General features: G+C 48.6%; 2 protein-coding genes across 5 annotated transcripts in view; both read left to right on the plus strand.

The window, feature by feature from the left end:
• The window catches only part of Sort1 (sortilin 1), a 78,528-nt gene extending 68,720 nt beyond the window's left edge, over positions 1-9,808 (plus strand). For 2 of the 4 annotated variants that reach the window (XM_036189771.1, XM_036189772.1), the window contains exons 16-21: positions 247-363; positions 2,178-2,286; positions 3,820-3,918; positions 4,592-4,698; positions 5,055-5,166; positions 5,828-9,808. In XM_036189771.1, the coding sequence (XP_036045664.1) occupies positions 247-363; positions 2,178-2,286; positions 3,820-3,918; positions 4,592-4,698; positions 5,055-5,166; positions 5,828-5,842 (559 nt within the window). In that variant the 3' untranslated portion in view covers positions 5,843-9,808. The remainder of the gene's footprint in view (positions 1-246; positions 364-2,177; positions 2,287-3,819; positions 3,919-4,591; positions 4,699-5,054; positions 5,167-5,827) is intronic. The other 2 variants (XM_036189773.1, XM_036189774.1) reach the window with 1 other exon arrangement.
• A 3,162-nt stretch (positions 9,809-12,970) lies between these two features.
• Positions 12,971-25,150, plus strand: Mybphl (myosin binding protein H like). The gene is made up of 9 exons (XM_036189320.1): positions 12,971-13,035; positions 13,141-13,223; positions 20,490-20,578; positions 21,154-21,349; positions 21,536-21,675; positions 21,817-21,976; positions 22,080-22,216; positions 23,658-23,844; positions 25,113-25,150. Exons 1-9 carry the CDS (start codon positions 12,971-12,973, stop codon positions 25,121-25,123), a joined length of 1,068 nt encoding a protein of 355 aa, XP_036045213.1. The 3' UTR covers positions 25,124-25,150.
• The last annotated feature ends 1,897 nt before the right edge of the window (positions 25,151-27,047 follow it).

Genomic DNA, 27,047 nt, shown 5'->3' on the forward strand with positions numbered 1-27,047 from the left:
GGAAAGACTCCACTGCCTCTCAGTAGCACCACAGTGGGGACCACGTCTTTAACACAGGCCTTTGGGGAGGCCCTTAAGATCCACGTTCTAGCGTGGACCTGCAAAGATGCCGCAGCCTTCCCAACCTGTTCCTAGCAACTGTTCGTACCTCAGTTGGAGCATCCTTGACAGGAATGCCAGCTCTCCACTTGTCATGTGCTGGCTTGTAGGCACCTTCTAAAGTATCCTTGTTGTTGATTCTTGCAGTGACTTTGGCTACTTCCGTCCAGAAAACGCCTCGGAGTGTGTGGAGCAGCCGGAACTGAAGGGACATGAGTTAGAGTTCTGTCTGGATGGCAAGGAAGAGCACCTGACAACCAGTGGGTGAGAAGCCCCCCCCCCCAGGGCGAGGTCCTCACTGCTCCCAGCCAAAGCAGCTTATCGCCACCCAGTTCTGAATGAGCAGTACTCCAGAACGTTCATGAAAGAACTAGCTACTAGACCTACAGTGATGACCAAATAGTCTGTCACCTGCCATGTCCAAATGGCAGCTCTTGGCCTCATGGCGCTGTTGACGCTGCCGGTATATTGGAGAAACTAAGTTTCCCATTTTAATCAATGTCATATTCCAATGGCCTCCACAGGGGAAGGTGCAACCCTGAGGGGACCTCAGCGCCTCTCTCTGCTCCCATTCTTGTGTTACCTGTTAACAGGCTTTCTCTGAACCTGAGTTCTGGGTGCAGTCTGAAGGGACAGACATGTGCCTGACAGCAGGACACAAGAATGCTGAGTCTGTGCAGGCCCTGAGACGACACAAAATATCCCCATAGACCGCGCCCCCCACCCCCTCCAGCCCCAGGGCCCATGCCCATTTTGCCTACCTCATAGTATTTTAGTCAACAAAGCAGTGCATTGGCCAAACTTACAGAAGTCTGAGAATAAGTTTTAAGTCGGCAGTCCTAAGGGTAGGGTTAGCGGTACTTGTGGGATAAAGAACAGGGTGAAACTTGATGGGGCAGTGCATGTCTGCAACCCTAGCACTCAGGCCACAGGGGCAGGTCACCTTTAGTTCAACACCAGTCTGCATTACATATCTGGTTCTAGACTAGCCAGCCCTGCTTAGACAAACCCTGTCTGGAGAGAAGGGAGGGCTAACGTAGGCGTGAATAAATGCCATGAGAGGGCCGGACTATTGTACTCTGCACATGCGCAGCTTATCCTCACGGCTCCTCTCTGGACAGGCACATGCTCAGAAATGGTGTTCCCAGAGTCCGAGGTGGGAGGCTTTGGGTCCTTTAATGTCAAAAGGTCACCCATTGAATTGTGGTGCATCATTCAAAAGGTCACCTGCATAGTTGTGTCTTCAACAAAAGTGACCATTTAAGTCCCTGAAAATTGCTGGGTGTGAAAATTGTGCACATCTTTAATTGTGCACACCTCTGGGAGGCAGAGGCAGGTCAGTCTCCATGAGTTCAAGGCCAGCTTAGTCTTCCTAGTGAGTCCAGGACAGCCAGAGCTGCATAGTGTAAAACCCTGCCTCAAAACAAAAGTCCCTGAAAATGAATACAGGCAGCCATGATCATCATGACCCATGTTTCCTAGAGAAAAGAACTTCCTGCAGTTTTCAAATCTTGTTTTCTGGAAAGAGGCAAGAGCCTGGGAATACATCCTTTATGTTCTGTTAAAAAAAAAAAAAAAAATCTCTTCTTCCCATACTCCTTCTTTCCCTTTCTCTCCCTTCTCTTCTCTGAGACATTTTAGTGTGATGTGTGTGTGTGTGTGTGTGTGTGTGTGTGTGTGTGTGTGTGTGGTGTTTATTGTGTGATGCTTCTTGCACATTAACTAATACAAACACTTAATGTCTTGGAGCAACCATTTGGTGTCTCTGCTACTCTGTGAGAGCCTCTTCACTGAGGTGAGTTTAGAGTCCAGTTTGCTGACAGGCTTCATTATTAGCAGGTGGCCTACTGCTTCCTGTTCGTCATTTTGGGTTTAAGGCCTCCTCTCTCGTAGCCATCACTGAAGACAGATTTTGGGAGACTTTCGCCAACTTGTTTCTTTGAGGCTCCCTGTACCTCACAGCCTGCTAGACAGAATGGCTGCAATTCCTGCAAGAGGCCTAGCTACTGACTGCATGTCTTCCCCCAGAGAACAGCACAGCCACTGACAGCCTCTGTGAACCATCTCCTGTCTTTCAGGTACCGGAAAATCCCAGGAGACAGATGCCAAGGAGGGATGAATCCAGCCCGAGAAGTCAAAGACTTGAAAAAGAAATGCACAAGCAATTTCTTGAACCCTAAGAAGCAGGTATGTTAAAAACAGATCTAGTTTCTGGATACAGGTGGGATTTCACGTTCTGCCAGGAAATATCAAAATTACGCTTTGGTACCAATATGGAATGGCCCACAATGCTTCTGCAGAACTTTGCACAGCTGTCAGGATGAGGGACCCATCATGTACCCCAGTGACAAGGTCATCCTGCTAAGAGCTGGTGTGTGTTTGGGGGAAAATGATATTATGTAAAGGTCTTAAAAGCATGGAGTTGTAGAGTTTCTGAGGCTCAGAGTTCTTCAGAAAAAAATATTTAAGAGTTGTGCTCAGTGAGTAAAGGATACACATATCAAACTATCACAATATTTCCTGCTGATATGTGCATTTATATGTTAGTCAAAGTTTTTAAAATAAGGTTAGGGCTGGGTACTATAGCTCTATAGGCAGAATATTAGTAGTAATAAATAAAAATAATTAAAATAAAAGCAAGCCTTTGGCGGGGGGAGAGGGGACCATAAAGGGCCATGGACTGGAGATCTGACTTCAATTCCCAGCAGCACATAAACAGGCCATGATGATGCACATCTGTAATCCCACCACTTGAGCACTCAGGCAGAAGGATCAGAAGTTTAAGGTTACCCATGGCTGCGTAGCTAGTTTGAGGTCATCCTGGGCTACATTAGACACTATCTCCAAAACAAACAATGGTGCTAGAGAGATGGCTAGGCAGTTAACAGTACACACTGCTCTTGCAGAGGACCCCAGATTGGTCTCCGGCACCCATGTCAGACAGTTCACTACTGCCATAGGTACTGCACTCACACGCATGCATACACACACACACACACACACACACACACACACATACACATAACTTACAAATAAAAATAAATATTTAAAAACAAAGCTGGGTGGTGGTGGTGCATACCTTTTATCCCAGCACTCGGGAGGTAGAGGCAGGCATATATATCTCTGAGTTCAAGGCCAACCTAGTCTACAGAGAGTTTCAGGACTGCCAGGACTACATAGAGAAACCCTATCTTGAAAAAAACAAAACAAAATAAAATAAAAGCAAGCCTTTCGGGGGGGGGGGGGGACCATAAAGGGCCATGGACTGGAGATCTGCACAGGCAGAGGAGAGCCCTGTCCAGTAGGAAGGGATTGTTGAGCTGTCATGTCATGTGTGTTAAAGAAAAGCTATTAAGTGTAGTCATAATGGACCGCTTCAGATCAAGCCATAGGAAGTATGGTACCAATGTGTCAGGTGGCGCTCTGGAGATAAGGTAACTAGGGAGGGCCTCCTGTGAAGCAGCACTGGCAGTGTGACCGGGAGATAAACTGAGGACGCATCTCCCTAATCTGTAACGTGGAAGGCTGACCCTGACAATCGCAATACCACTTCCCTGCTATTCTAAGGGATGAGACCCCGACATGGGTGGGACTCAAGGGCAATGAGGGGAGAGTGTGTGGGTGTGTGTATTTGTAAGGGGGTAAGTTCCTCCTTCTCTGCACCCCTGCCCGGGACTGCTGGTGGCTGTCCTCAGAGTGTTTGTGTGTGTGATTGCACAGGACTCCCGCCCACAGGGACACAGCTTGTCCCAGAATCCAGCTCCGCCTCCTCTTGGATACACTGAAAACACACACTTCCTATCTCCTACCCAGAAGCAGGTAGGTTACACGCAAACAATGATATAAGGCTTATTTGTAAAAACATGCCAAAAGTTAAGGAACAACAGAAAACTTGGTGTCCTAAAATGGCCTTCCTGGAATAGCATTGACACACATCTTCAAAGATGATGGTCTAGTTATAGATTCATTCAGCCTCTATTCTCATAGTTCCTTTCCTGCTCCACCCTTGAGCTGCAGGAGTTGTAAACAAGTGACCATCGTGATGATCTTCTAGGCATGTTCAACCCATGGCCCCAGGGTTACATGCAGCCAAGAATGGCTATGAAGGTGGCCCAACACAAAATTGTAAACGTATTTAAAAATGTGACTTCTTCATGCAATGTTTTTGGTAGCTGAATTGAGCAGTTCTCAAGCATGAAGTTTATAGATGACATCTTGTTGCAATGTCAAAAGGCTGGACACGCCTCATTTGAGGCCGTTGCCAAGGCTTCCACTGTGACTTTGACCTTGGAGACCCTGCTTACAGCTTCCAGGCAGCTGGAGTTCAGATTCCCAGTGCTGGTGTGCTAGCCTCCTGGAACCACTGAGACGGTTCGTCTGGGGGTGGAGAAGTGCTCGAACTAAGTGCCTTGGACTGTAGGTCACTCTTGGAAGGAAGCCCCCAGACTGTGTGTGCCTAACTGCGCCTCCATTTGTGTTTTAATTTATCAAGAATTCCAAGTCGAATTCTGTTCCTATTATCCTGGCCATCGTGGGATTGATGCTGGTCACAGTTGTAGCAGGAGTGCTCATTGTGAAGAAATATGTCTGTGGCGGAAGGTAAGAGGTGTGGAAGTGGGGCAGAGGGCCTGGATCCAAACCAAAGGGCCACCCTGGCCCATGCGATTCCGTTCTCTTGGCTGAAACTAGGTAAAGCGATAATCCTCAAGATTCAGGTCCAGATCTTATATTTTATTACATCTGAATGCCATGCAGCCATGATTATGGAAATCAGAGGAAACCCCACGCTATAAGAAACACTCCTGGAGGTGGGGATTTAGCTCAAAGCACTTGCCTAGCAAGCACAGGCCCTGGGTTCAGTCCTCAGCTCCGAGGGGAGAAAAAACAAACAAACAAACAAACAAACAAACCCTCCCTACTCAGCTCGGTGAAACTAACCACGGCCCCCTCCCCAGGTTCCTGGTCCACCGATACTCTGTGCTCCAGCAGCATGCAGAGGCTGACGGGGTGGATGCTTTGGATACAGCCTCCCATGCTAAAAGCGGTTATCATGATGATTCAGATGAGGTGAGACACTTTCTTCTTGAGCATTATCCAAAAATTGAAGTCTTAAAAACTTACTTTTCTGGGCTGGGTGGTGGTGACGCACATGTAATCCCAGCACTCGGGAGGCAGAGGCAGGTGGATCTCTGTGAGTTCGAGGCCAGCCTGGTCTACAGAGCTAGTCCAGGACAGGCTCCAAAGCTACAGAGAAACCATGTCTCAAAAAACCTAAAAAAAACAAACAAACAAACAAAAAAAAAAAAAAAAAAAAACTTATTTTTCTACTTATGATCAAGACAATCTCTGGAAAGATGGCTCAGAGGTTAAGAGCACTGGCTGCTTTTCCAGACAACCCAGGTTCCTTTCTCCATAACCATGTGATGGCTCACAACTCTATAAGTCTAGTTCCAGGGGGTCCAGTGCCCTCTTCTGAACTCTGAAGAAGGCACCAGGTGTGCTCATAGTACACAGTCAGACGTTCAGACAAAATACCCATCCATATAAAATGAAAATAAGCCTGTTGTAAGTTTTTTTAAAAGATAGAATTGGGACCAAGTTGTGTATAAGCTAGAAACAGCGCCTTACCAGCTATAAGATCTTATCAGCTGAGAAAGCAGGCAATTGCTTTCAAAATAGATTTTTTTTTTTAATTTGTCAGTAATATGTCACATATCTTTCTGTTCAGGACCTCCTGGAATAGCTCTTCGGAGAAGCTGGGACTGAGCGTAGATGGAGCCGCAGTACCTCCTACACTCCCACAGGCTCTGACTTGGGGAAATAAATTTCCCATTGCGTCGGACCCAGCTCTGTTTCTGCTGCTTCCGTCCAAGCCCAAAGGACCTACACTAAAGAACGCAGGGTGGGGGTGGGGAACCCTAACTGATCTCACAGTTGGCTCTGAGAAAGGGGGGGAGATTTTAAATTCTTTAACTTTTTGTTTCATGTTCTGTCTTTTGTAAAAGTGTGGGCTTTAGGTTTCTGTTGGTTTGTGTGTGTGTTAAGGGAAATGAAATGGGATTCAAAGGGATTGTTTCACTGACCCCACTCTTGTGTGTTCTGTATGGTGCCCACCCCCAGGGCACCTGCCAACTCCACCATCAACTCAACTCTCACGTCATACCTGGTGCTGTCCCTGGGCTCTGCTGGCTATGGGAGGCAGCCTCAGAGAAGGAAACAGAGGGTGCGGTGACTGGCCAGCTTTTCTCCATCTGTGGACAGCCCTGCCCAAAGCACACTGTGCACCAGCCCTGCTGCATCGCCCCTGGCCCCACCTCCCCCCTGCTGTGACTACTGGCCACAGCAATGTTTCAGTTCCGGTTAATTAGGCAATAGCCTTGTTAATTGCCCTTTGGCAACTAACTTAACTGCGTGCTTCCAAGACCTTAAATCAGGAAAACTTACAGGGCAATATTTTTAACTGGTGGCAAGGAGGAGGGAGCAACAGAGAATTGACTAGATCTAACTCCTATTAAAGACGAAACTCTGGCCGCTTTTGAGCTCTCTCAAACTGTGCTTTGTGTGGACGCCGGTGGACCTGCTCAAGGACAGGATGCAGGCTTGGCCATCCTTTCCTGGAGTTCATGGTAGAGTGTACCGCGCAGCCCCAGGACTGACAGTCATAGCCTGCCATTTTCTTCATTCCCCCATTGTAAAGGCTCCGTGTTGAACTACCACCATGTCTGTTTATTGCTTCCTCCTACATCATTACTGTTCATAGAACCAGGACTAAGGATGTTTTCAGATTGACAGACTTTTTAAAATTCAAAGTTATACCACCAGACCATCCCTCTCACCCTTCCCATAGTTTCACTGATCATTTGCTGGCCCCACTGAAGGCACGCTTCTAGGTGATGCCATGTGTGATTACATCACTTTCATGTTTTAAGGACATGTTCTATCTGCTGTTTTTCCAAATTAAATAAGTTGTAGAATGTGGCCGGTGCATTTGGGGAGGCCCTCTGGTAGTGGAAAGCTTTAATGACCCTTTTTAATACAGCTTGCTATTAGTTAGTCACACAGGGCAATGGTGTGAGCGGTCTCCGGTCTCTCCGCTTCGCTCAGCACAGCTCCTCCCGGTAATCATGATTTGGACATTCTTGAGTAGATGCCATTTTGCTGCTACTTCATTTTGTGGCTAGAAAGTCAGGAGAAAGTAAATGTGCCAAACTTTTGTCAGAATGTATGAGCAGATGGCTAACTCCTCCCCAGAATGCACAGCAGCAGGAGAGAGGGAGGGAGCTGATGAAGAGTCCCAGAGATGCTGAACTGCAGCTAAATGAGTCAGGGAACTTCTGTTGGAAAAGGAAGTAAGGGACCGTTTCTGGGAGAAGAACTGATATTTGTTTGTTAGAGCCAGAATGCATGACTTTGTATGACTCTAAAATTTACAATAATTCCAAAGATATACCAGCTCATAATTTACCAGAGTTGCTGTCCATGCTCACCTCTTGTCAAAGGGGAGAGAGCTGCTTCCACAGCGAGCTATCCCTCCCAGCACAGCCCGGGCTGAGGTGCCTGCCCGCTGTTCTTACCACAAAGCTCAGGAGCCAAAACTAAGTCAGTCCCCCAGGGTTATACAGGAAGGTGCCGAGTATTTGGAGTGGAGCTCCTTAGAGGTGATGTGCTGGATTCGAGGGCAGATCAGTAGCATTTCTTTCAGAGCATTATTTTGGTCATTTTTGTTTTCTCTTTAGAAAAAATTTTATTCCCCTGCTTCCTGGCTGAAATAAAAAGCCATGGCAATCTGGAGTGTCCCCTCACCCCTGGCAGATGGTCACTGTTGGGAGCATAGGAAGTGGGTCTCTGTAGATGAGTCTTCCTCTTTATCCTTTTGCTTCTGGCTCTGGAGGCTTGGATACTGCCCCTACGGTCGCTCTCAGAATCAGTCATACTCACAAATACGCAACCCCAGTCAGAGGTTTAAGACTGTTAAGCTCTTTATAGTTTTTTTTTTTTTTTAAATCTGATTTGGTTTGTCCTGCTTGAAGCATCATTGGTGAACATACCAGTTATCCTCAGCACTGTGGTGGCAGAAAGGATGGATTCTGGAGACTTGCACAGTAGAATTGAGCATTGTTAGGTAGCTCAGACATATCAGATAGTCCATAGTGGCCTGAGTTTTAAATCCAAAGCATTCTTATTGCTTGAGACCCTAGGGCCTTGGAGCTTTCCCGGGACCGGAAGCCAGGGCTGGATGTGCCTACACTGTAAATTGAATGGAACACTGCTCAGAGGAGCAGAGGCCTCTGGAGAGTGACGGCAGCTGCCCACTGGGCTTAGGAGCTTGGTCACTGTCAGTCTTGACAACTGAGCCTCGGAACCCACTGCCTCTGAATTGGCATTCTGGTGTGCAGACCTGTGTGCTCTTGGGCTTACCTCCAGTGCCCCATCTGCACATACTAGCTCCTCTCGGGCAGTGTAGTATTACGGGCCACCCTCAGCTCCTTTGTTGGTCAGGCCTATAAACCATGGCTGGACACACGATACTGAACCATCCCTTCATCGGGATACCAGGATGCACAGGGGCACAGGGCCATTCCACTGAGCCCCACAATAAGAGGGCAGGCATGGCATCACTCTTTTTATTGCTCTGAAGTAAACCATATAGGCAGAGTCTTTCTTTCCTCCAGTGCTCTGAAGAACCCTGCCCCTATGCACACTGGCAAAGGGTTCATCCACCTGTCAGCCCAGCCCTCTCAACTCCACAGTCAGCAGGGAGGCACAAAGATTGCAAAAATAGGAAGCGATGCAGCTTCTGAATTTTCTATCACCTTCCTACCAGTGGGGGAAGTAATGTTAACTTACATGTCTTTTGGAACAAAACCAAAGTTTAAGATTTGCCATATGATGTACTGACAGGGAAGCCCAGAGTTGGCAAGCAAGTACCAGACTTCTGTCGGCCAGTGCTTTGCCAGGCATGGGCTGCTGTGGAGTCACTGAAACCACAGGTGCAGGTTGATTTCCTGGTTCCATGCATTATAACAGTAAGAGTTGGAGCATTGACTTGAAGTCATCTTCAAGGACTTGCTGTGTGCACCTTTTCACACCGGTACATTCTTCTGCATCTGTTTATATGGGATAACACAAGCTGACCTGTACCTTTATATATATGTGTGTGTGTGTACATATATACATGTATAAACTGTATAGTGTACATGTTAATGATTTATCAGTATGGCCCGAATTTTTAATGCAGTTCTTATCCTCTACATGCCCTCAGCTGTGGTCGGGTGACTTCTTGTCCCCTGGTGGTTCCACCACTTCCTGGTGTTTTGAGTCTCCAGGGAGGAGGGTTTGAGCTGCATTTTCCTTATCCTCGCGCACAGAAATGCTCAGGGTCCCCACGTGCCTGTTGTCTCTCCCTCTTGACTTTTGTTCCCTTTCTGAGCATGTGGCCCCTCCCCCGGCTGTGAGGGGCAGCTCCTTCCTGGGAAAGTGTAAAGCAGGATCATGATCACCACTGCATGTACACTGAAAACTCCAGATTTCTGCCCACTTGGGACAGAACATTGCATGTGTGAGGTGGGATTATCAAGTTTCAAAGACTTGTGTCAATTATACAGCAAAGCCAGACCCCATAACGAAATCCCACAAAATGGAAATAAAACGCAAAATTTCTTTAGCATTGTGTAAATAAATCTGGATGTGTTTAACTTTGTACTGGTAATTTTCTGTATATTTGCAATATTTGGGTTAGAAATAAAACAGCCTGGACTTTGGTACCTAACCTTCTAAGATGAGTAAGCTACAGTTTATTAGTGAGTTTTTCTAGCTTTCTACCTTCAAAAGTCAAAACTCCAGCAAGTAGAGAAGCACAGGTTAGTTGCTTTTAGCTTGAAGCTAGTTAGTACACTTTGAGCTGCAAAGGTGGTGGTACTCTGAGGAAATTACTGCAACTAAACGGGTTGCTTGCCCCTAGGTTTTCTAACTTGTCCCTTCATTTTCTTGATCTTGATGCTCGTCAAAATGTATGGGACCATCTCCCTTGTCGCCTCCTGGAAGTCCTGCAGCCCACCACACACATCCTGCAGTGTCTGTTCCTACACTTCTGGACACAACATTCGGTTCTACTCCTGGGGTGCTCCGTCACATGATCATGAGGTCAGCCATGGCAGTTCCCGTGTACCCCACCTTCCCTTGCACTCCTCACAGTCCTTTAGCGTCTCAGCCTCATTTGCAGGTGTCGCCTGAAGGCACTGCTTACCTACCTGCCTTCAGCCATAGCCATCCCACCTTACGGTGGGATAGCTTTCTTGTTTGTCCTGGAACTCACCCTGTAGACCAGGCTGGCCTTGAACTCACAGAGATCCTCCTGCCTCTGCCTCCCAAGTGCTGGGATTAAAGGCGTGCGCCACCCACCATCCAAGTGGGGTAGCATTTTGAACCAGTATTTCCATTCAGTGCTCCCACATACTGCTCTGGAGATGCCAGGGACCAGGCCTTGTTCTTGAAGGGGCCACCCCTCAGGCAGGGGTTTTTACCCAGGGATGAAATCAATAGTTCCAGGAATTCTAACATATTCTAAGACTGGGACCAGAAAGTCCAGGCTGCCCTAAGATTGATGGTAATCCTAACTTTCCCTCCACAGTGCTGGGATTACAAGTGGGAGCTACTGTGCCCAGCTCGGAACTGGACTCTCTAATGAGCAGACCTGAGGGGTCTCTATTCTTTTTTTTTTTTCAAGATTTATTTATTTGTTATGCATACAGTGTTCTGCCTGCATGTATCCCTTCAGGCCAGAAGAGGGAGCCAGATCACATCACAGATGGTTGTGAGCCACCATGTGGTTGCTGGGAATTGAACTCAGGACCTCTGGAAGAGCAGTCGTTGCTCTTACCCACTGAGCCATCTCTCCAGCCCCGGGGTCTCTATTCTTAAATTTAATTCTTTATACAATTTTCTACATATGAAGGACAAACAAAGGGCTAACACTACAGGCTTAGATTACTTTTTCCATAAAAACATGGCTAAGTATGGAATAAAAAGGGGTCTCCCTAAGCAGGAGAGAGCAGTCAGTAAAATGCCTGCCACACAGAAGGCTTGAGTTCAATCTTCAAGCCCATCTAACAATCCCATAGATAGACAGGAAGATTCCTGGAGCTCACTGGCCAGCCAGCCCAGCCTGATCAACAGGCCCCAGGCCACAGTAGGAGACCTCTCAATAAACGATATGGGGCCCTATGAATGATATGGGGCCGGATGAGATGGCTCCGTGGGTTAGGATGCCTGCTACCAAGGCTTAACCCAGGGACTCAAAAGAGAAGGATAGAATTGACCCCCAAAACTTGTCCTCTGACCTTCAAGTGTGGACGCAGCATGCAGATGGCTCAGCAGTTAAGAGCACCGACTGCTCTCTCTCAAAAGACCTGGGTTTGATTCTAAGCCCCCACATGGCAACTCACTTAGTCCCAGAAGATCTGACACCCTCTCAGAAGCTCCAGGAATACACATGACACAAAGACATCCGTGGAAAAAAAAAAAAAAAAAAAACACTGATACATAAAAACAAAGGGAAAATTTTAAATACATACAGGATTGTTGGTCCTTGAGTTAGGATAAAGGGGATGTGATAGGAAACCAAATAATTTGAGTGGATGGTACAACGTGAAGCAGAATGGTTGGATGTGCCTGGAAAATGAGCAGACTTCTGGGTGTAGCTAGCACTGACTGTGGGCTGGCCATGAGCCTGCAATTTTATTGTATCCCAGGCGTTGCCCTGGCCTCAGCATCCCTTGTTACATAGACCTGAGGTTCAGAGCCATCAGCTGGTGGCTGAATGGTACAGGCAGATGTCACACATTCCTGTCCCCGGGGAGCTCTCCTCTCTGTACTAGGCCACCTCTCGCTTCATTTGTGCTTTATCTCATAGGAAAAGAGCCATTGACAGCTTTCAAAGGGGGAAATGCTGGTCTGACCTAAAAATAGCTCCCATTTATCCAGTACTTAGTGAGCTACACTCTACTAAGCACTTTGGAGAGATTACCTCTTTTAATCCTCATAACCCTATGGTTATTATTACCTCCATTTCACAAATGAAACCCAACTTATGAGAGGTTGGGGGTGGGGTGCTAGGGGAAGGCTTGTCAAGCAAGCACAAGGCCCTGGGTTCAAGCCCCAACACACACACACACACACACACACACACACACACACACACACACACACACGGAGGGAGGGAGAGGAGAAGGGGGAGACAAGTCCCAGTACACACATCAAACATACACAGAGGAGCAGACAGACTATGGGGTGTCACTGGTCACATAGCTAGCTGATGACAGAGCTCAAGTGCAGCCAACATAGTCAGGCTGTAGAGGACTGACTGTCCTCACCCTTGCCCTGCCCTGGCCTGCCCTTGGGGGCTGGGACAGCAAAACCCATGAAGGCCAAGGTGTGGAGACCTACTCTTCAATGCCTGTGGGAGCAGCTAAAGGTGTGCCTGAGAGTTCTCTGGTCTTGGGACATACGTCCTGTTGAATGAGCTGGAGGTCAGGAGCGACGTTACCCTGCAGGTCTCCCACCGAAGACAGAAGTCCCTCTCATACACCCTGTGCTCCAGCTCGCCCCTCCCTCCCAATGCTGCAGGGGTGTCATCTCACTTCCAAGATAACAGGGCCACCTCAGCCCCCCTCCTGTGGCTATTCTGGGCTGCTCTCTGATCCTCCTCTTCCCCTGGCCCCTACTTCACCCTTCAGTGGGAGTAGGTGGGTGGGGAAAAGCCAGCCCACTTACATAAGCCTGTGGCTGCGGACCCCAGGGAGACCAGCCTGGAGAGCAGGTGCCCGGCCCCTCCCTCAGCAGCAACAAAGACAATCTTCAGCTGGAGCCCAGCATGGAGACAGCCATCACACCAGAGACAGCATCGTGCACCCAGCAGCAGGTAGAAGCAGCTGCTGACCTAGCAGATGCTGCAGGACCCCCAGCGGATGCAGCAGGACCTCCAGCGGATGCTGCAGGACCCCCAGCGGATGCAGCAGGACCCCCAGCGGATGCAGCAGGACCCCCAGCGGATGCCCCAGGACCCCAGGCTTCACGGCAGCGGGAGGCAGCCAGCCTTTCTCAGCAGCTCCTGCCCTCTATTGAAGGTGACCTATGGCAGTCGGTGAGGGTGGGGGATGCTGAGTAGTGTGGGAGGGAGAACTTCCTACTGCCTTGAATATACTTTAGGGGTGCACCCACTCCTGTGCACAGACTTTAAGAACTTTAGGGAACTGCTACTTAGGGTAACGCAGGAATATTCATGGGAGCCTTCGCACGCCTCAAATTGTGACTTGCTACTCAAATATCTCTCTGTTGTGGTTTTGCTCTTTAGCTGAGGAGTCAGTGAATGATGTGGCGCTTTCCAGTGACTAGCAATGATCTGTTTATATTTTTACCATCAAAAACAGTCACAGGTCCTGGGAGGACCCAGTAGATTAAAAGCCAGTTGGGAAAGGATCAGGGTGGGAGGATGGGGGTGAGATAGCCAACATCTGTAGTGGAAGAGTGGTCCCCAAACCATGGCTATGAGGAGGCTGAGTATCTTGGATGGCATGATACCTGGCCTCGGCCTGGGTCATGGTGCAGCATCAGGACCTACCCTAATGCCCCACCCTAGCTCCCCTGGCCATGGCCTCTCAAAGTCAGAGTTCTGTGGAAGTAGAGCCTTTTAAAGAGAAGTACTCCCTTCCTACTTGGTGCCTGCTCTGGCCCCATCACCCTCTACCTGCCCCAGTACCAACTGTCCTGGCTGAGCCGCCTCCCCCAGCTCACCTGGGAAACTGCTGGGAGCTGAATCAAAGTGTGTCTCTACCACACCTGGGTCTGCAGACCCAGGACATGAGACATGGCCCTTCCCTTCTTTGTGACGGTCTTTGGCAGCGCTGGCTGGGCCAAACATTTAGCCCAACAAAGGCCCAATGTCATACCCTGTTGACTTTGCAGAATATTTGAAGACCATACCTAAGGAACCCATGAACTCCCAGGAAGTGAAGAGGTAGGAGAAAGAAAAGACATTCTAGACTGGTAGGCAAAGTCCCAGGCTCCATTCCCAGGGTGACCTCTAGCACCGCGGTGACCTTGGACAAGTCAATTTAACTGCTCCGTTTCAGTTTCTTCTCTGAAAAATGACTTTAAAAATCTCCCAAGCAGGGTAGTTAGAAGGATCGCCGAGGTGACCCGATTTGCATCGGAAGAGGCTACATCAACATGGGAACGTTTCCAAGAAAGAGTTGACAATCAAATTCTGTCTCCAAATAGGGCCTGAAAGCACAGCTGCCCACTCTTCACCCTAAGAAGTTCCTCACAGGAGCCGCCCGAATGCCCAGGGCAGAGCTGGTGAAGTTTATCTCACTGAAGAAGAGCTAGGACAGGTGCTGTGAGCATACTAGGATGAAACGGAGCCAGAAACCCAGTTTCTTCCCCTAAAAGGCCAAGAGAAATCAGGGGCAGAGGAGAGAGAGAGAGAGAGAGAGAGAGAGAGAGAGAGAGAGAGAGAGAGAGAACCAGAACTACTGACTCCCTGATGCTCCTGGTTTCCACTCTGCAGGGCACAGACCCATCTCAAACCAGGGTCTACCTTCTGTTCAGGGGCACTGTGGGCAGCTCACTCTGGCAATCCCTGGCCACCCAACCTGGGTCCAGCCAGAAGCCCTATCTTCCTGTGCAGCAACCCTGTGTGCTGCAGGCCTCAGGGCCACAGCTATGCTGCCACCATAGAGAAGTCAGGACACCTCTCTGAGCCTTTGTGGTCTCCTCTGTAGGCTGAGAAAGCTGAATTCGAGCAACATCCTGCCCCTTTGATATCTGTGCCCCCCCCAACCCCACCTGGAAACCTGATAAAAGCTATGGACTCCCAATCCTGGAAAGATAAACCAAAAAAAGTTCCTTAAGTTCACAGAGTCTCTGAAGCCCATCTACCAATCTTGAAGGATGCCTGGGACAGGACCTATGACTCCTAAGTTCTCTGAGCATTCCAAAGACTGCCTCCTAACACTGCCTGTTCCTCACAGAGGGCACAGGGTCTGAGGGGTGACGCAGAGAGCGTGTGAGAGCAGGGCAAGCCAGGTAGGCAGAAATTCATTGGCACAGTCACAACTGACCAATAAGGAAGGGGCTTGCAGTCCAACTACATGGCCAAATCAGCAGGACGACACGGGTGGTATTGGTACCACTTATCCCCAGCACCCCACCAAGGTAGTTCAAGGCTTAGGGAATTCATGGAAGGGAGGGACTATGATGCCCCCTTTCCAAGGTGTCACATCCCATACATACATCACTTTATTTATTTGTCAAGAATTCCATACACATATACATTGTGTTTTGATGTCAAGTCAGCAAAGTTTTTGTTTTCTCCTACATGCTTGTCTGGGCAAACACAGACACTGGGTGGGAGGAAGGCTTATTTAATTAGGATTAGGCACTGCCAGGAGGGTGTTAGGAAGTGAGAGAGACTGAATGACCCGGGTGATTATGCAAGAAAGTGGATGTTATGACCGTGAACTCCAGGCTGCTGGGGAAGAGTGTGATAGGAAACAAGGGATGGGCACTACGGAGGCTGGTGGGACAACGCGCCTCAGCAACGCGACAGAATTGCAGTAGGGCAGCATTGAGGAGGAGAGGCAAACGGGGGGGGGGGGGGGGGGGCCTGCATCAGTTAGGGGCTGCCAGCTCAAGAAACAAGCCCACCTTGAGAACATGAGCTGATTGCTAGCGCAGAACTGAAAATAGTGTCCCTATTAGGTAGATCATTCTCCACAAAGCAATTTAGGGACACTGGCCATTTTCTTATGGGGGCTTTGCCACTTGAGGGGCCCCTATGGTCATCTGCCTACAGATAGGATTCAGGGGGCACGGAAAAGTCACTTGTTACAAGCTCTGGCACTGAGGCAATTCCCACACTTTGTACTCACACTTCACTGGAGAGAATTAGTATCAATTCTCCAGCAGCGGCCACTGGAAACTGTCCCTGGTGCGAGAGCCACTGCTCAGATGTACTGTGACATCAGGTAATGTCAGGGTTGGTGGTCAAGGAGCTGTCTTTGTCAAAGAGGTGTGGAGTGAGTGCAGCACCCTCCAGATCCTGGAAAGGTTGCAGTCTCTGGGTCTAGAGAATGACCACAGGATCCAGTGGCGGAAGCAGGCATTGAATCGGTGAGAGCGTCAGGTCCAAATGAAACTCGGAGAAAATGGCTAACTGCAGTTCCCATTAGCATACCTAGGAAGTACCATATCAGACATGCCATGTCTGCTGGCCTCCAGGCTCACTCAGTACCTGTGGCTCCTCTTGGCTTTCCTCACCCCACCCCCAGCCCCCTACCATCAACTTCTCCAGCTCCTGGGCCTCGCTTCCTCCAGCTTCTCATCCTGATGTAACACTGACAGTTCGGCCATGCTCTCTTGGTCCTCTCTTTTTCTCGGCCCTCCTCTCATGGCCAAGTTCAGTCTGTTGGTCATGCTCAGTCCACGACTTTCTCTCCCTGCTCCGCACGCTTCTGGATGCCTCTGGTTACACTCTGCCTCCTAGCTACAATAAAGACCTTCCCCTTTAACCATATCTTAGAGCTCCCATGTCCTCACTTCATAACCTGGTGCTGAAACCCCCACTTGATACAGAGAGCCGGGGTGTGAGAGGACCTGCAGGGGTTAGAAGGACGGACATTGGGATCACCAGGCCTTCCGAGTGGAGCAGTGTTGATAGAGGCAGTGAGCAGGGGCCAAAGCCACCAACTATGAGAACAAGGGATGAGGGGTCTTCGTCACAGAGAACCGATATTTCTGCTTCTATATCCTTTTGGTTTTCCTGGTCTTGCTTTCACTGTCTTCAAGGAGGTGACACTGTTGGCCTTTACAAGGAGGTTTCTCCAAGACCTACCCATTCTTTTCCAACCACACTCTACCAAACAGATTTCTAAGGCTACACCTTGGGTAGCAGTAAATGTTTCTCCAAGGAAGTCCGGTGCTTACTTCTCAAACCGCTGGCAATATTTACTTTTAAATCCATAGATGGCTTGAACTTTCTGCGCTTGTTTTGGTAAGCACTTACTCACACAGGCATATGTTTGTTTGTATGCATTTCTGCATGCATGCATACACACTTACAAATCTACACATTTACACACACACACACACACACACACACACACACACACACACACACACGCTCACACATGCACTCTCCAATGCATCTGCACTTTTTTTCTCTCTACAGGTCATAGTTAGTAGCAGTGTATGAATCATACAATCTCAGGAGAGTGCCAGAGGAAAACCCCTGACCATGTAGAAGAAAATTATGAGCGGATATGGCCAATTATTTCCTATGAGAATAAAAAAAATGAGCATGAACTTCAGCGGTTTAAAATTGGGGTAAATAGTAGATCTTAGGACTCAAAATAAATTACATTTTTGGGACTTAGACAACACTCTGTTGGAGAGAAAATGCTGAGACCAACCCAGCTCAAAAGTCAATGTTTCTCAAAGGAAATTTCAAAAAGCTGTCCCCTCAGGAATATAAGGGGAGAAAACCAAACTGTGGCCATCGGTCCTGGCCTAAGAACACTGAGGCTTAGAGCTCTGGGTTCTGAGTCCTGTTGCTCCCTGACAGCTGAGGAGGAAAAGCCCTTGGGTGTGATGGGGAAACCTCCCCAAGGTCAGTCCAATTTACACCTCACTTGACTGGAGGTGTGAAGAGAGATGTCTCCAAGGAGCCCTCGGTTAGCATTCTGAGCAGAGTCAGGTTGCTGACCAGGATGAATTTGGGAGGTGACAGAAGTCTGCTGACACCAGGCACCTCTGGCTACCAGATACTCTCTACTAACCAGCATGCGGTCACTCTCAAGGCCTTCTGTGGCTCTTCCCCGGGGAGTCTCTTCATCCATTCCCCCAGAAAGTCAGGGACACCCTGATGACTTCAGTATGGTCATCTTGTCAGGGGCTCCTTATAAATAAAGAGCTTCAGGGAGGGCCTCCTTCCTCTGGCTGCCCCAGTGGGCTCCCCTTGAGACCTCAAAGGCTGCTCCCCCCAGCTCTACACTCATTTTCTCTCCAGTGTGCTGAAAGAAAGCTTCCATTTTCCAAAATTCGTAAGAAATAAGAAATGCCAGGTAGAAAGAGATATTAGCTTGCATCCATCAGTAGAAGTCCAGACCTGATTCTTGAGTGGAAACCTTGATGAAGTAGGGCTCAGTTAATGTGTCTCTCAGCATGAAGCCTGATTCCTCTCCCCCTCAACCCAACCCTTCTCGTCCCTGAGCCTAACCAACCTGCTGCCTCCCTCCCCCCTCTTCCTCTGAGTCACTGGAGGTCACGGCAGGCCCTAACTCAGGCACCTTGGTCTAGAGAGACACTGATGAGGGTGGGAGACTGGATGGAGGAGCTATGCTTAGCAAATGGGTCCTTTGGACGTCTGATCCCAGCTAGGGAGGCAGGAGTCCTGGGTGCCAGGCACAACTCCACACCTAGCCCGGAGCTCAGCAAATCAGTGTCTGTCTAAGCCTTCCCTCTCCAGTTGGCTTGTTTTCCTGGGTACTCACTAAGATCCTCTGTAACTCTGATACCCTGTAGCCAGCACAGGGACAGAGGAGCCTGTTCCTTGGAAGTGTGAAAGGTTATTTCCTTGCCCAACAATGGAAAACCTAGGTCAACAAGATGAGGGGGTTTTTTTAAACCTTTTCCAATTATTTCCCTCCTTTAAAAAGAAAAAAAAATTCTCTCACATCTGCCTGTGCTCAGCCCCTTGGCTACTTGCCAAGATGGCCACAGGAAAGGAATGCATCATACAACACTTCTGTTGTTCCTACACCACCCCCCACCCCACCCTACCCTACCCCATCCTACCCCCACCACCGCCACCAAAGTCAGCAGAGAGCAGACCTAGCAGGGAAACTGGGAGTCTGGGCACCATGCCTGCCCTGTTCTTACTGAGAACACTCATGTCCACTTAGCACACAGCTTCGAGAGGTACAGACCAAATCAAGTCCAACCCAGGCGAGAACAGCAAAGGCAGGCGACCAGATCAACGAAATAGTCCCAGCAAGTGTTTCGTATTTGTAGAAACTTCTAAAGACAAGTGGTTTGAGAGCGTGATGGGGGAGTCCACAAATGGAGGCATACAAAGAATACAGTCAGACCTCTGTCTACTTCCTCTTCTTAACTTTCTTCATTTGAAGGGTTGCTGTACACAATGTATGCATTTAAGCTGTTCAGTCTATAAGCAAACATACTTATGTCGGGATGAATGCACAGGAATGTGCTCTCAGGGAAATGTGGGCTATCAGCAAACTTGGAATGCCTGGTCAAGCACTCATGCCACAGGAATGTACCAGGGCTGGAATTTCTTCAACTACTAGGAATACATTTTGGCAGGAAGTGTTGGTTTGTTGTGGGAACTGAGGCGGTATCACACTCTACTTAAGATAAAAGCCCTTGAGGAAAGAGGAAACAGCAACCCTGAAAAGGTAGGAGGAAAAAGTGGTCCTCAAGTGAGCCAGGTGGGCTGTCTGCACATCCACAGTCAAGGTAACCTGCAGCATCCTCCCGAGAACAGGACATCCAGGCTCCAAACCCTGCGATCCCCTGAGCACCTCTCCCCTGCATCCCGGAAGGCAACAAAAGATATCTAACCTCCCAGAGCTTACTGGAGCGTGTCTGAAGCAAGTAAGTTTGCTTGTATGAAGTGATCTACCACTGATGGGAAGAACAGCACCCAGTGCTGACAGTGGGGTGGACGTGAAGAGAAGGACCCAGACCCTGGCTCCTCTGGGATGACTTCAGCACTGCCTCCAAGGAAGGACAGGGTGTTGACACTCTGCAGAGCAGGAAGCCTTCTCTCAAGGCCTGCACCCAACTGGGAGATGATTCACTTTGACAGCAATGTTATGAAGGACCAGGCAAAAACCACTGAAAAGACAAGCTGTGAAGATGAAGGGTCTGCACACGGAAAAGAACAAAACTCAAATAGATGGAGAATGGGTGGCTGAGAGTTACAAATTCAAACAAGCAGCGGGTTCAGAGCCCAGGTTCTGAGGGAGGTCTTACCACACAGTCCATCCAGCCTCACTTCCTAGGCACCACCACATCCAGCTCCCATGTTCCTTCTGGAGACTTTAACTTTAGCCTTTCCTGGGGCTCCTCAGCCAACTGCTCCCCAAATCCCAGCACAACAATGGGAAAGGCATTAATGGTTTAATGACAGAACACTAGAATGACTGAGATGGCTGGGTTTGATCCCCAGCACAATGGAAGGGTCTAGGAACAGTCCCTATGATAGGAACTTAATCTGACGGCCACTTGGGCCACCACCCACAGAGTACTACTGGATGCAGCACCCACTTTCTCTGAGTACCCATTTCCTATTCTCTCTTTCTATCACTCAGAGCACCCCAAGATCTGGCTACCTCGGGCCCTGAGACAGACTTACATCCGGAAGGTTGGGGACACAGTGAATCTACTAATCCCATTCCAGGTGATCACACCAGCCCCATGTTGGGACCAGGTCAAGGTTTGACTTGGACACAGAAGTAGGACTGAGGCAGTCTTTCTGGCCTTGAATGAGAGGACCCACAGTGCCAGAAGTCTGAGGCCAGATCACCACCTTCTAACACTCCCAAGGTTGGGTTTCACTAGGATAGATATGTCCCATGAAAGGAGGTAAGGCTAAGCCAGGCCCTGCAGTCTGCAGAGGTCTGGGGCCCCTCAGTTTTAGAGGGTTCTTAGGAGTTTGGGCAGCTACCTAGCTACCCTAAGTATCCATGAAAGACTCAAAGCCAGCTCCCCTTGTCTCTTGAGACTACTCTGAAAGGAGGGAGTTCCCTAGAGAAGTCTACAAAACAAAACAAAACAAAACAAAACAAAACAAAACAAAAAAAACCCAAACAAACAAAAATCCTCTAGCTTAAAGAATACAGCTCCATGTCTCCATGTCAAGATACCCTGTGGGTCTGGGGTAGACTGCCTGAAGCAACAGGGGCGGGGGAGAAAGTGGAGGGGGGTGTATGAGCCTCTTGGGGATGCTCAAGAAGCCTTATCCCCACTGCTCAGGGCAAACCCAAACCTCAGACCACCTGGACTCACAATGGCTCTGCCCTGGACAACAGTCGTGTGAGTGTGCGGAATGGGGAACGGGACTCCATCCTTTTCATCAGAGAAGCCCGACGTGCTGATTCAGGATGCTACCAACTCTGTGTGCAGCTTGGTGGGCTGCAGGCCACTGCCACCATCAATATCCTGGTGATTGGTAAGTTTGGGTAATGGAAGAGGTGGTCTCTGGGATCTCTGGGCTGACCAGGAGCCCATCCCAGAGAGTCTGTGGCAAGGTGGTAGGCGATGGGAGGGATCAGAGAAAGGAGCCAGGGGTCTTCTCTAAGTGAGATCATCACATGTGGGTGGCACGGTGCCCACTGCCATGGCTTTGCCCTTCCAGAGAAGCCAGGTCCTCCTCAGAGTATTAAGTTGGTGGATGTTTGGGGCTCCAATGCTACTCTGGAATGGACACCTCCACAAGATACGGGCAATACAGCACTCCTGGGATACACGGTGCAGAAGGCTGACAAAAAGTCTGGGGTGAGGCCCATCTGGGAAGAGGGGAGGGAGGCATTCTGGAATCATCTCTGGCAGCTCCACATGGGGTGAGATTTTTAAAAAAAGAAAGAAAACCCCAAAGCCTTGGTGTCTCACACATGACATCTCCTGGGGACCCCACAGCTGTGGTTCACGGTCCTGGAGCGTTATCACCGCACCAGCTGCATTGTCTCCGACCTCATCGTTGGCAACTCCTATGCCTTCCGTGTCTTTGCCGAGAACCAGTGTGGGCTCAGTGAAACAGCTCCCGTCACAGCTGACCTCGCCCACATCCAGAAAGCAGGTAAGGAAGCAGACACCACGGGCTGACAAGACTTAGAAAAAACGGAACCGAAGCAGGACAAGGTTCTCAGATGTCACGTCATGCTTCCTCTTGGTACCCACAGCTACTGTTTACAAGACCAAGGGCTTTGCCCAGCGGGACCTCTCAGAAGCCCCCAAGTTCACCCAGCCGCTGGCAGACTGCACTACCATCACTGGCTACGACACCCAGCTCTTCTGCTGTGTGCGTGCCTCCCCCAGGGTGAGTGGGGAGTTTGGGGGACGGGGGTGTCCTGGGCTGCTCATGCTGCTATCTCAGCCTAACCTGAGCTATGTCACAGGGCATTCTAATTGAACATCTGCTACCAGTAGCACCATCTGCCTCCCCAACAGCAGGCTACTTGGGAACTGTCAGGGTGTCTGTAATTCAAGATGGATGGACGTAAATGATGTTTCCTTTGAGTGTGGGGTCCTCATGCACAAAGACAGCATCACTTCCAGCTAGTTGTCTGGCAGAAGAGTCTGATTCCCACTGGCTTCTCCTTATTCACTCCTCATGACTTGTCTGTGCAGAGCTACACACATACACGCTGCTCTGCATGCAATCTGGTCTTTGTACTCCACACCCGTAGCAGCCTTTACCAAGTAACTTGGGTTACAAGCACAGGTCAACTGTGTGGAGATAACATCTTAGAAGGGGAATTGTGATAAAAAACCACCCTAGAAACCACTTCCGAAACAGAGGAGACAGAAACCACTCATAAACAGTGGGGATAGGATATGAGTGGATCACAATATGTACATAAAAAATGGAGACCCTCAGCCGGCAAGATGGCTCAGTGGGTAAAGGCGCTTACTCCCAAGCCTGACCACCTGAGTTTGATCTCTGGGACCCACATGGTGGAAAGGAAGAACAGCTTTAAGTTTTCCTCTGACCTCCACACATGGGTTATGGCACCAGTATCCCCTTCAGCCTCTCCACATACATACAAATGTTATTTTAAAACATTTTTGAGACAGGGTTTCTCTGTGTAGCCTTAGCTGACCTGGAACTCCCTCTGTAGACTATGCTGGCCTGGAACTCATAGAGATCCATCTGTCTCTGCCTCCCAGCTGCTGGGATTAAAGGCATGTGCCAACACTGCCCAGCTTTAAAAAAATATTACTTTATGTATCTAATTATATATATGTGTATATCTATGTGTATAAATATGTATGTATTTTGTATGTATTTTTTAAAGTGGAGCCCATAGCTTCACATAGGTGTGGTAATGCATACCTTTAGCCTCAGAATACAGAGGCAGAGGAAGAGGGATCTCTGTGAGTCTGAGGCCAGCTGAGCCTAGTCTACATAGGGAGAACAGCCTAGGTTGTATAAGGAGACCCTATCTCAAAAAAAATGGTTTTTTTATTTAAAAAGTGGACCTTGATGCCCAGTCATAACACATGATGGCTCCTTGAGCGATTTCTTCCAAGTCAGGGACATTTGTTGGAGTGGAGTAGGGTTCAGTCACTATATTCAAACACAAAAAGGAGCTCAGCCATTGCTGAAGGCACCGGAAGTGGAGGCCAATCCCACAACACCAGGGCAGGGAAACTTGCAGAGAGTCATCATCTGCAGCCTGTGGGCAGTTCCACTCACGGAGCATGGGGAGGACAACTGGTTCTTACCTGCCCTGCTGCCCCTCATCTTCATCTTCCAGCCCAAGATCATCTGGCTAAAGAACAAGATGGATCTCCAAGGCAACCCCAAGTACAGAGCCCTCAGTCACCTGGGGATCTGCTCTCTGGAGATCCGCAAGCCTAGTCCCTTTGATGGAGGCATCTATACCTGCAAGGCCATCAATGCCCTGGGAGAGGCATCCGTGGACTGTCGGGTGGATGTTAAAGGTAAAGATGGAGAATTAGCGTGTAGGGTGCCAATGTCTCCTCCTTCCACCATCTAAGAACGATACAAGCTGAGATGGAAAAGGTCCCTGCTTTGTATCAGTTACCTGTTGCAATGACCAAATACCCAACAAGAAGCAACATGAGGAAAGACCTATTTGGCTCATGGCTTGAGGGCACAGTCTGTCAGGGCAGGGAAGACTAGCGGGAGGAACATGAGACTGCTTCCTCACATCTGGACACATCAGGAGGCAGAGAGAGATGGATGCTGATGTTCATCAGTGTTTTCCTTTTGTTCAGGCTCCCATCCTGTGTGATGATGTCACTCATGATTGGGGCAGGTCTTCCCTCCTTAGTTAAAATTCTCTAGGAATACTCTCACAGACATGCCTAGAGATGATCTCCTAGGTAACTAAATCAAGTCAAGAGAACATGACCATTAACCATCACAACTGACTGGGGCCTCCATGTCGCTGTCATTAAAAAGCACTAGGAGCCCATTTTATCACCCAAGGTTTCATCTCTGTCCCTCACAACTCAATATTGTAGGAAGAATCACCATTTCCTTTTTTTTTTTTTTTTTTTTTCTTAAGGACAAGTGTGAAGCGTCAGAGGTTAACTGTTTTGCCAGTGGCCATTAGCTGGGGAGATAGCACTCTCGAAGCAAGAGCCCAAGGCCCCTCACTCAGATCGCTGTTCTTTAAGCCCTGTGATCTTTTGTCCCAGTTCATAGTGCTGCAGAGGCTTATTGGTTTTATTTTGCTTTCCTCTCTGGCTTGTTTAGGTAGTACTGCACTCCCCTCCTGCCTGAGATAACCATTCATTTGTCAGAATCCCCATCACTGAACCTAGCACATTATTGGGTTTGGGAGGGGGGTATTTTTTAAAATTATTTTCTTTCTTTAGCCTTCAGAATCTCATACCTATATAACTATATATACCTATACACAGTAAATATGATCCTATCATCCCAGCACATTATTTTGTAATTTTCTATTTATAGATATGTCTTCCAATAAACCATAAGCTGGGTGAGAGCTTTGTCCCCAGTGTCCAGTCTAGTTGCTGACACACAGAAGGCCGTAGCTAAATGTTTGTTGCATGAATCATGAATGAGTGGGCCTTTATATATCCTGTTCTCTATGTAGAGACTCCCTAGCTAGCATCACGGACACCGCCAAAGCTAAGTAGGACATCCATTCCCAATACTCTGAGAGGTTTTCCAGAGACGTCTGCAAAGTTAACATTGAGAAATGTCTGCATTTTTGTAGCTCCTCATTAAGGCTGCCCTAAGACGACAGGAAATTCAAGGAAGGTAAGGAAGGAGGGAAATGATGTCTCAATGGATTATTTCATGCTTGTGGCACGTGCTGCTGAGTTTGGGATGGATGTGAGTCTTTCAACCGTTTGCTCCTGGTGCCTTTTTTTTTTTTCAGTTCTAACACTGTCAGCTCTTTGGAGGGAACAGCTAGAGATAAAGTCTGCTTTTGTCAGAGTCTGTGCATTCTACTCAGGTCAATGATAGGGATGAACCCTAGTAATCCTTGGAGAATGTAAGCTTCTACCCAATCAGGGGTTCTGTGGAAGGAGCTGGATGGGGACTGTAAGAGAAAGAGACCAGAGTCTCCCCCGGCACAGACTCGCACTGTAGGAAGGAACAGTTCTGCTAAATCTTTCTACCTCACTAGCATAGCAGGGTAAGAAACAAAGCAGCTTGTCCATATTCTTTTAAATTTTATGCATTTCTTCCTGTTCAACAGAAGAAAATCATTTTTGCTAAATGTCAACAATAATTTAACATTTGGGTATGTGGTTTCCAAGCCGCTTATCACTGGCAAAGGGCCGCTTGGATCATTATCTAGAATGTGGTAGCTGCTTCAAATTCCCCACCATTCACAGGGGAAATGCTGTGTGGATAAACTGATGGGTAGGGTGGAAGAAAAGGCCATGAGAGAATGAGAGACCTAGCTCCCAACATTCCCTCTGACTTTCAGCTCCTGGCTGAAGAAAACGAGCCTGGATTCGATCCCCCAAGCCATTTATTTAAGCCCATCAATGATACATAGCAAATGAAAACCCTACGGGCTGCATTAGATGCACAAACTCGCCTCAGGAGAGCTTCCTCTGCCAGCTGGCTTGCGGACATTTTTCTCCTTCCCCGCCCTCTCTGTCAATACCACGTTGTGTCAGTGTGGATCTTTCCTGTCCTTGGTTCCCTTCTGTCTCCCAGCCGGTGCTCAGAAGCAGTGCGTGGTGGGCAGTCAATCTATAGCATGGGATCCAGGGACCATGAAGGGAGATGGTCTCAGCACATCCTGGATGTGCTCTGCTCTTGCCTACTATGATGGATAACACACTCTGTCTTTGCAGGGCCTCCTGGGAGCATGCCTCTGACAAGACCATATTCTCAAGAAGCCTTAGCTGGCTTGGCCTAACCTAAATAAAGATAAATGTCCTCTTTCTGAGCCTTTGTACATAGGGAAACCTTCTGAAGGTTGCAGTCCTTCTGCTTTTCCTTCTGTTCTTTCATGTCCACACACTCTATTTTACAGAAGTGGCCCCCTCCCCTGCCTGCCTCCTTTTTGAGGCAGGGTTTTATAAATTCCAGCCTGGCCTTGAACTCTATACGTACGTCTTGAAATTCTGATACTCCTGCCTCCACTTCCTGAGTGCTGGGATTACAGGCAGGCCTAAGTCTCCAGTTTATGGAATCTTAGGCATTGAATTTAGGACTTCACGCAAGCTAGCTAGGCAAGCACTCTACAGAATGAGCCACATCTATCCACTGAGGCTTCTGACTCTGTCATTTACCCCCGGCCCTTTATCACAGAACTGAATTCCGTTCTACACAGCAAGAGGCACTGGGGAAAAAAAAGAAGATGATTTGCTGTCTTCCCCCACAGGTTTCCTTCCTAAACTGGTATAACGGGATGCACACCTATTACAAAGCAGTAAGCAGTCCAACACAGTCAATCCCACATAACTAACTGAAGGCAGAACCCCAAGACCCTAGCCCTGGGAGGTTGTTTCTCCTGCTTCTGTTTGCATGCACATAACAAGTCATATATTGAAGATATTCTGCGAAGGAATCTGTAAGAGATGACAACAGTCTCTCCCATTCCATTGTACTCATATCACCAAGAGCCCCAAACTCAGGACTGCAGAGACGGCTCAGCAGTTAAGAGCACTGGCTGCTCTTGCAGAGG

Source organism: Onychomys torridus, chromosome 6, assembly GCF_903995425.1.
Source record: "Onychomys torridus chromosome 6, mOncTor1.1, whole genome shotgun sequence".
In the NCBI taxonomy this organism is placed as follows: domain Eukaryota; kingdom Metazoa; phylum Chordata; class Mammalia; order Rodentia; family Cricetidae; genus Onychomys; species Onychomys torridus.